General features: G+C 44.8%; 2 protein-coding genes across 2 annotated transcripts; one reads left to right on the forward strand and one right to left on the reverse strand.

The window, feature by feature from the left end:
• The first annotated feature begins 16 nt into the window (after positions 1–16).
• On the forward strand, positions 17–5,483 carry si:dkeyp-121d2.7 (zinc finger and SCAN domain-containing protein 22). The gene is made up of 5 exons (XM_054791124.1): positions 17–314; positions 707–1,015; positions 1,547–1,800; positions 3,096–3,207; positions 3,303–5,483. The coding sequence occupies exons 2-5, from the start codon at positions 715–717 to the stop codon at positions 4,328–4,330; spliced, it is 1,695 nt and encodes a 564-aa protein (XP_054647099.1). The 5' UTR covers positions 17–314; positions 707–714; the 3' UTR covers positions 4,331–5,483.
• Positions 5,484–5,816: 333 nt separating this feature from the next.
• On the reverse strand, positions 5,817–9,532 carry LOC129189468 (endonuclease domain-containing 1 protein-like). The gene is made up of 2 exons (XM_054791143.1): positions 7,934–9,532; positions 5,817–6,564 (listed from the first exon to the last, which is right to left on the reverse strand). Exons 1-2 carry the CDS (start codon positions 8,237–8,239, stop codon positions 5,959–5,961), a joined length of 912 nt encoding a protein of 303 aa, XP_054647118.1. The 5' UTR covers positions 8,240–9,532; the 3' UTR covers positions 5,817–5,958.
• Positions 9,533–9,928: the final 396 nt, after the last annotated feature.

The following is a 9,928-nucleotide window of genomic DNA, read 5'->3' on the forward strand; positions in this document are numbered from 1 at the left end:
ACGACTTTAGTGGTCACATCGTCACGAATCATGGTGAGAAATCCATGTTTTGCTTTATCCTTGCGCGACTGCTCTTGTCTGTAGTGTAATGACGCTACTGAGCATGCGCGGTCTCCACAAGCATCTTGAGGCAGTTGTTGAAGGAGGCGAGGGGAAAACAGTAGCGGTGAGAAACAGGGGAGAAGTTAGATGGCGCTTTCCTTTTGTCGCCATATATTTTTGCCTTCGAGTTAGCCTCCGCTGGAAGCTTTGGACTCGAACGGTGTTTGTGTGATTTACACTCACTAGCTTTTGCGTCAATTCTGTCCAACAAGGTGCGTATTAGAAAGCGAATTAGCCTGGTGGCTAATGCAACCACTGTTACGTTGCTGATCCTCAATTGATGCATGATTTGTTTACCCACTTCTATAAATTATACAGATATGTTCTTTTTGGCACATTTACTTGACATTGAAGATGCAGTTGATGTCCTTAAATACTGCATGCCGGAATTGTCTTTTAAGTTGAGGGCTATAATAATGTCGTTTGACGCGTTCTGATGAACATTGTGTTGTTGTTGCTAGCTAGTGGCGAGGAATAAACTACATAACAGTTGTAACACAATGCAGCTGTCGTGTTGCATAGATATACTATGTCTTAGAAACAATACTTGCGTTAAATGTATCAACGCTACCATGGTAACACAAACTTATTAACCCATCATCAGGTCGGACGATGGAGGAATCAGTGACCACCTTCGAGACTCATTTGACGGCCGTCATGGACAGCCTCATCCGAGCGTCGGTGTGTGAGATCACCAAGCTCTTCCAGGAGACGGTGGCCGACTACTTGGTGGAGCTCTCCCTCAACAGGAAGGAGAACGAGGCTCTCAAACTGCGGCTGAGGCTCACCGAGAACAAGCTGAGAACCGAGCGCAAGTACGGCATGGGCTGGGCCGCCAGCCGCCGCAACGCTGGCCTGGCAGCTGCCGAGGAAGGAGCAGGGGGCAGAGTGAAACGAAAAGTTGAGACGGACCGTAAGTGGAAGTGATGATTTGCCATCTGCAGTGTTTAATGTGAGAGACTGGGATGTTGCTGCATAAGGCTTATGCCAAGACACACTTGTTTTGTTGCAAACCATCTGGCAAGAACTCATCTCTTCCTCCCTCCCACCCTTCCTTCCTCCTCCGCCTCCTGCTCCCTGTGTCCTCGACCTCCCCCTCAACTCTCTCTCCTCTGTGCTCTGCCACCCTTCCTCCCTCCCTTCCGTCATTTCTCCTCCCCCACCTCCTCGGTCTCCTCCTCCCCCTCCTCCCTGCCCCCGCCTCCTCCCTGCCCCCGCCTCCTCCTGTGCTCTTCGCTCCCACATCACGTCTCTCACACTCCACTTCCTCTCCTCCTCTACTATAATTATACTCTCCCTCTCCACTTTCTCCTCCCACTCACTGCCGCCTTCCCCCAACCTCCCCTTCTTTCACTCCGATCTTCCTCCTCCATCATCATCTCCTCCCACTCACAACCCTCCCCCTGCCTCATATTTGTCCTTCTCGTCTTGTCTCCTCTTGCAGGCAAGTCAAAGAAGGGCCCTGCAGCAGCCTATCGCAGACGCTGGCCTGGAGGCGTGTGGGAGGAAGGCGGAGGAGGAGGCTGTGGAGGAGCTGCAGGGATGGCAACTGGAGGAAAAGGAGGGAAAGATTCCAGAGAGATGTACCTCGTCCAGCTCCCGGGGTGTGAAGAGGATGAGGAAGGCATGATGCAGGATGAGGAAGGAGAGGGCAGCCTCAGCGGCGAGGGGGAGGAGACGGCCAACATCAAAGAGGAGGTGAGGGAGCTGCACTTCCTCTGAAGAAGAGCAACACTGCTTTGTAACATGACACAGAAAAAGAGGATACAGAGTTTTGATTGTTGTCAAAGTGAAGACCAGCGAGTTGATGTCTGGCTTCCACAAGATGCATCTGAGGGTGGGGGTGGGGTTCTCCACATCAACAAGAGCACTAGCACTGAAAGAAGTGGAAAAAGCCCACACACCAGTTCCATATATGAGCATTCAAAGCATAACAATACGTATGCCACTTATCTTACTATTGAGGATCCTCCATTAAAAACATGCACCGTATCAGTGCAGGGTTTCCACAGGACTGCAATCTGTGTCAAATTTGCGTAATTAGCCATGATGCATTTGCATACGTATAATTTGAACGAAGGCTGTAGGAGATTAATGACGTGGGAGACAAAAAGTGAGTATAAAACCTGAAAACCAAAACAAATGTTTAGAAATACAAACTCACTCATTTTTGTTGCTCTTTTAAAGGAAAACTTAAAAAAATAAATAAAAAATTTGCCCGTCATCCACAATCCTCACGTGAGACATGAGAAAACGTCTCTTTTCTGTGTTCTAAAGATATAAAAACAGCTAAAAAGAGCCATTTAATGAATGCGTGTAATGGAACACAACTATTCCGCCTACAAAGCCCGCTATTAAAACACCTCCAGAAACCTTTTATGGTTTTGTATACTGTACATGCTGTGGCCATGAAGTAACGGGCACAATCATGATAACATGTCATACTGACAGTATTTGCCGTATTTTGGTCATTTTAAGAAATACCGTAAAACAGCACTGGCACAGAATTGGGAGACAACGTTGTCCCGGTAATTTGCCACACCACAGAGGCAAGAGGGTGCCTGTTACGCCGGGACGGACTACCCTGTTGTGTTGAAAACAATTGTCACTGACGGATGAGTATTTTGTGCATCACACCAGAAGCTGGTGGTGTTGACGTTGTCCATGTAAAAGGAACAGAGAGATATTGTTCAGACACGTGGCCTTTTGTAGGGAACCTTATTTAGTTTCATTAAATTTAAGTAGAAATGTGGACAGCCACACACGTCGCAAGGCAGCAGAACCATGTGATTTCTCCCAGCCAATCAATAATGGAAAAGTTACAAATAAAAATACTGAATATAAATATACAGATAATAAATGTAATAAAAATTTGTAGAAGCATTTGGTAGGCAAATGTTTACGCTCTTGTTCAAATCGTTTTCTACTCGTCCTGCTTCCTTTTGACGTAGCTTAGAAACCTGATAACTTACGTACTGTGCTTCTCCGTGCAGTTTCCTCCAATCGAGGGATATCAACCAGCCTCTCTCAGGCTAATCAAGGAGGCTCTGAAGATGGAGCGGCCTAACCACAACCTCCGCAGTAGTTCCAGAGCCCAAAGTGAAGGTAACAAGCCTACACTGCATACACTGACTTCCACAGAACAAGCTGTTAAAATGTGCACAGATTTGAAGGCACAATTATCTCATTTGTCTTCTCAGGAAACATCTCAGATCATCCCCTGAGCCTTGCCTCCACAAAAAAAGAGGACGACAGCTGGGACGGAGGCTCTGTGGAGCCATCAGAGAGCGGAATGACCATGGATGAACTGAGGGGCTTGGAGTCGGCTCTGAGGGCCGAGATAGGCCGCGAGCAGGCAGCCGTGACGGCCTCCCAGGCTGTCGCCCCCGCGTCCGAGGTGGTGTTAGGCAGCAAGATCAGCTTGCCCCCCAAGTACATTGGACTGGATGGGATGGAGCAGGAAGGAGATGTGGAGCCTCAGCCACCCACGCTGCAGCGAGAGGACCAGATAGGACAAAGCCGGGCAAAGGACCGCGTGAGGTCCGTGGAGCTGAAGTCAGGCAGGTGCAAGAAGACCAGAGAGAACGACTCTGCTCCAAATGGAGATGCGGGAGCAGAGCAGGTGGAGTCCGAGCACCTCCCGCAGCCGCCTGCCTTAGGAAGTGTTGGCGAGAGTGCAGGGGAAGAGGATGGCGGTGGCGACCTGCTCCACTTCTGTCCCCAATGCGGGGGAGGGTTCACCACAGAGGCTGAGATGGAGGAGCACCCGTGCCCACTAGGTGGCGCTCATTTACAGAGCAGCGGCGGAGAGGAGAGCATTTTCCCTTGCGCCCACTGCGGAAACACGTTCAGCCACGCATGGGCACTCAAGAACCACGAGTGTGCCTGCGCTGCCGAGCGCCCGCACTGCTGCGAGATTTGCGGGAAGCGCTTCACTCATTCGCGCTCGTTGGAACGCCATCATCTGGTGCACACGGGCGAGAGGCCGCACCAGTGCCCATTATGCGGGCGGAGCTTCAGTCGCCTCGGGAACCTGGAAAGGCACCAGAGGATCCACACGGGCGAACGTCCTTACGGGTGCGATGCATGCGGGAAGCGATTCAGTCGCGTGGAGTACTTAAAGAGACACCAGCTGATACATAACAGTGAGAAGGCCACGCTGCAGTGTTCCGCCTGCGGGATGAACTTTCGCGATGTGGAGCAGCTGAAAAGCCACCAGTGTTTTTAGAAACATCGACGATCTGGTTGAACTGGAAAGGAAAGAGCAGCTTTTAAACTGAATGTGGTAGAATTTAGGTGACTCAACGTGTATTTGTCTCACTGGTTCGCAGTCCTTTAAAAACACCTGACAAGATTATCATGAAGTGACTGAAAGGAAAAGAAGCAACTACAGTATAAGCTGGATGGCAATCTTTCAATTTGTCTGCCATTTTGACTGGAGCTATTCTCATTTGTATACAGCCTATAATTATTTATAAAGATAAATTGTACAGTTTTATGTTTGTATTAATGCTTAACTCCCTTGAACGATGACACAATTGTTTTTTTCCCGTGACAGGAATTACTGTTTGTATATTTGTCTATGGTCAGCGTTGAGAAATAAACATTTCAGTTCAACGGAACACATACTTGCAGTATTCTCATGTTTATAATCATTTTAAGACAAGACACAAGGGGGTGCTAAGGTGACTACAATCAAGATTCAGAGAAAAAGTGTATAATGTACTTGGTTATTAGTAGAGTATGTCCAGTGATACATTTTTTGTGACATTTTTAAGTTATCAGTTATTGAAATACACGCCTGATCAAAATTTTAAGATCAGATGAAAAATTACAAGAATGTGCATTTTGCTCTCTTGGATCCTAAGGAGGTTCAAAGTAGAGCTTCAAAATGCAAAAAGAAGAAATGGGAGTGAAACAAAAAAAAAAATCAGTAAAAAATGTATTGCAAACAAGCATTAAAGTGAAACAGGCTGTTCATCACGCCATCATGATCCTTTCATGGAACAAAGGGGCAGGGGCGTCAAACGGCAGCTGGCTATGTGGAGATGTTGCATGGGGGCATCCTTCATGACCGAAGCCTCATCTGTGTGGTAATGAGCGGCTTTCTCAACAGGACAACGCTGCACTTCACAATGCTCGCCTGACAAAGGAACAGGCTCACTCTTTTGGACCATTCTGCGTGTTCCCCTGAGAACATTTGGGGATGGATGGCAAGGGAAGTTTACAAAAATGGACATCAATTCCAGACAGTGGATGCCCTCCGTGAAGCCATCTTCACCACCTGGAGCAACATTCCCACTAGCCTCCTGGAAACACTGGCATCAAGCATGCATCCATTTTTGAGGTGGTTAACAAGAATGGCACAGCTTCTCATTACTGAATCATTTCTTGAAAGTGTTATTTCTCTTCAAGGGAGGTTTCGTTTTTTTTTTAGCTTTTGATAAGCTGATGAAAAACCTATTTCACTTTAACGCTTGTTTGCAATAAATTGCTTACTCAAAAATGTTCTTGTTTCACTCCCATTTCTTCTTTTTGCATTTTGAAGCTTTACTTGGAACCTCCTTAAGATCCAACAGTGCAAAATGCAAATTTTCAACTGGTCTTAAACATTTGATCAGGGGTGTATTTAGTTGTTTTGTTTTTTTAATGGGGGGGAAGAAACAACAACTTGGTCATTTGCAATCTAGATTTATTGTCAGATCAATAAAATACCACTTACACAGTCTCCTTACATCCAAAAAATTGATAAGGTTAACAAAATCTTTCAAATGAAATAAGATTTATATTAAATGATTCTGTTGATTAAATTAATTGACTAAAGACAACAGACTGACTTGATTTGAGTTCTGCCGGTTACTGACACTGACCATCAAACAAACTAATGGGCATGGCCAGCCTTTGTGCCAGGATACCCTCCAGAGTGTCCAGAGGCATCTTTCGCACATCGTATCCCCGCACTGAGGCCCTCGCTTTGGGGTTAACTGGCACAATCTCCTCATCACTGTAACAATCATTCCTCCCCACAGCTGCGTATGTGGGGAAGATGGGTTGCACATCCTGGGGGAGCTTGGCCTTATAGGAAGGGCAGCAGTAGGCGGACCACATGTACTCGGGAACAGACACCCTGTTACTGATCCAGTGAGCTCCATCTGCATAAGGCATGGCCCCTGTGATCACATACATTGGACCCTCACAGAATGCCTTGAACTTTCTCATCACTTCATTCTCCAGGGAATTCCAAGGGCCAGAGTTGGAACCCGCTCGCTGAGGGACAACATTGGTCAGGGTGAATGTGGCCGCACGGTCTTCTGTTGTCTTCTGGTGCATGCTGGGATTGAGATGGCCCCTGGTGTAAGTGGAATTCTTGTAATCCTGAAGCACTGCTTGACTCTCCATCACATTCTGATCCACTGATGAGGTGAAGGGTTTCATATCAGCGCTTGCGCGAGAGAATGCCAACTGAAACACAATAACAGTTGCGTTATTTTCGTGATACGTAAACGACACCCTATTCACCAGTGGAGTTCATAGCCTGTTTTACACAAATATTCTGCAAAATTGCGGCATCAGAGTCATATCAGTAGCCCTGGTATTCATTTACTTTTAATTTTACTTTTATGCAGAACCAAGCAGCATATTGCGCGTTCACACAGCAACACATGATGCATAACGGCCTTAATGCCACCGCCTGGTCTGAAGTTACAAATAATTGTCATACAGCGACAATTGCTTTCAACACAAAAGCGACAGGCATGTGAGCTTCAGGTGTTTAAATTTAACACTCTGGTACCAGCTTTCCACTATTTTCTGTCACACAGCCGTCCCGCCTCCGGAGCTGTAAAATTGCTGGATTGACTTGTCGGTGTTGTTTATACAGACCAGCAACACAGCTGATATAAAATACTGTAGCTTTTGCTTTAAACGGTGGTTGAGCAGCAATCAATTTAACGAAAGAAACAATAAGCAAAAACAGCTACAGTCAGATATCCGCAACCGTCTCCCCCTCCCGTTTCCTGGCTCATCCAATCAGTAGTCAGGATACAATCACGGCCTCAGAGACTACTGGAAAGTAGATATGTCAAGCAGGAATTGACAGACATGAACACAGATATTTTCAATAAGTGCACATTTACCCAACTTTGATGTAAAAAAAAAAAAAGTCCACCCACACGAGTGAAGTTTTTAAATGTCCGTCTAAATAAAAACACATTTACCAGCTGTTGTGTGCATTTTGCCCCAGCCTGAAAACGCAACCACAGCAGTGCATTCTCTTGGTACGTTCCCATCCCACTGTGCGCACGGGGAACCGGGATAAAAGGTATGTAGGCTGCTTGCTTACTTGTCTGTTTCTTATTTGTCAGTGCTAATGTGACATTTTCTCATTTTCTCTTTTTGCGCCTGGATTTTTGTGGAATGTCCTGTCGCGACATCAAATGATCATCTGTGTGTGTGCACTGATGATGCATTTGAGTGTGCTACATTCACTAATTATGTTGGTTGCGATTGAGTTTGACACTCCTGGTGTTTTTTGACATTGGCTTTAGGGGGCACTTTTTAGAAGAACACAGTGGACCAGGACTTGATGAGTTGGTTGCCAGCATAAACGGGTTCCACTCTACCAAAGCCGTATGTAAAATTAAATCAAAATGGATTGATGCGGTCATTTAAAATGTTTATTATTGTGGTTATAGAAATGCACTGCATCATTTCTAAACTAAGCTCTCGTTAGGCATTACTTTAAAAACTATTTACAAATAAATTGCCTGATTGTACAGTTCACACTGTATGTGATTTTGTGTCGCTTACAACAAATGTAACTTTTTCCTACCTGTGGTTCGTACATCCATGTTGAATCGGGCCGTTTCCCATCCGCCGAGCTGATTATGTACGCAGAATACAAAGGTGCTCGACTCTGACGGTGGTACATGCCGGCAAAGCGGTACTGATTCTTAAAGCGCTGGCATATAGGCTGGTATCCCGTTGCATTGATACCCTGCGGTGGTGTTCCCTTATAGAAGAAATTGAGGCACTTGGAAAAGTCCTGGTGGAGCTCTCCGAGGACCAGACCATCGAAGCAGCAAAGCAGGAGAAAAAGAAATCTGATGGAGGACCGCAGGTGGTGTGTCTGCAACATCTTGCGCAAAGCAGCAAGAAGTCCGCTGGAGAGAGACACTTGAGGGCCGCTGGGTTTTCCGTTTATATGTTGACAGCAAAAACTCTGTGGGTGACAGTTTTGTCCCAGCCCCCTACCCTGGTTGGCGAACTTCCCCTCTTGACCGGCAGTCACGAATATCCATAACGCATCACCGACCTCAGAAAAAAACTTCCAATGTGAAGGGGACTAGTTCCCAAATCAAGTGTGTGATCTTTTTGACATTTCCTTGATCGACAATCGGGGAAACTAAGGACCAATTAATGCATTTCGTGTTTTTGAAAAATCTCCAAGGATGTATGCAACTTTCCTTAGCTGACGTAATTGGTCTGTTGACAACTAACTAGATGAGGCTGAATGAACAGCAGCTCTGCAACTTGCAACCATGTAGTGCACTTCATTCTCTCCCAGTTTCTTCAAGACGCTGCTCATTAACAATCAAGTCCACATTGACTGAATTATTCATTGATTAAAGGCTGTGGTCCCTTTTCTTTCTACGTATTCTTTTTTCAATGTCTCTTCTGAGACTCTCCATATTACATGTCGTCCATCTAAACTTCCCTTATTGTGGGAAAGCTAAAGCTAAACCTAAACACGAAAGAGCCCCTTATCAGTCTTTTGTTTTCTGTTCTGTTTTTATCTTGGGGTGGGAAAAACTTACTTTCGGCCACTTTTCAGACTCTTTTACCGGATGTCCAAATTGCTGGTATACGAAAAAGAATATGGGGCAACTAGATGGGAAAACAAAAGAACAGAGAGACCATGATGTGCACAACGAGTAAAGCGTGACACGAGGAGATGTGCTAATCTCAGCACATCCCATTGAAGTAAGGTCACATGTCAAGTGCCACCCGTTTTCTTCCTCGTCTGCTGTTATGTTGTCACTTTTTAATGACAAGATAATGTTGTTTTTTTGTTTTTTTTAAATGACTGTCAGTTATTGTGGTAGAAGTTTGCATGTCACAGCTCTGGTATGGTAAGAGTGCGCAGGTGAATTTAATATTATTGGATAAATACAGAATGATTCGGGCTGTTATGCGCACCAGAGACATGCAAATGAGTCACGATGATATCAGGAAAACTTGGTATTTCCTGGTGATTACATAACCCGGGAAGAACCGGGATTGCTGACAGTTTTAGTTCCAAACAATGAGCTGAGTAAGACATTTCCACAGCTGAGTGTCAGTCAGTCTGCATTCATTCGTCTTGCTCAATATTGATGAGTCAGAGGTTTTGTTTTTCATTCTCCTCCTTGACACGTCATTTGATTTATTTGATCATTTGACTATTGTATCACTATATCTATTGTGTTGTACATAAAGATGTGATTTTAGGTTAAGTCTGCACATACAACAACAAATTAATTAATATGAACTTGTTCTCCTTACATTGCACTTTTTTGCAATTTTTTATATTTTTACTTTTTTTTTTACGAATACTTGAACTATATTCCTGTAAATCTTTTTTCTCATAATTTTTTTTACTTTTTAATTTGTTCTGGCAGTATAGCTTTTTTCAAATAAAATGTTCCCAAAGTTGCATCTTTATTATTCTTTGTTTTGTTTCCATGATAGTGCATCTTTTAATATTTCAACTTTATGATTCTAAATTATATATTTTTTTCCTCATACCATTCCAACTTTGTGATGAAATTTTAACTTCTTGAAAAAT

This window comes from Dunckerocampus dactyliophorus, chromosome 11, assembly GCF_027744805.1.
Source record: "Dunckerocampus dactyliophorus isolate RoL2022-P2 chromosome 11, RoL_Ddac_1.1, whole genome shotgun sequence".
Lineage (NCBI taxonomy): Eukaryota > Metazoa > Chordata > Actinopteri > Syngnathiformes > Syngnathidae > Dunckerocampus > Dunckerocampus dactyliophorus.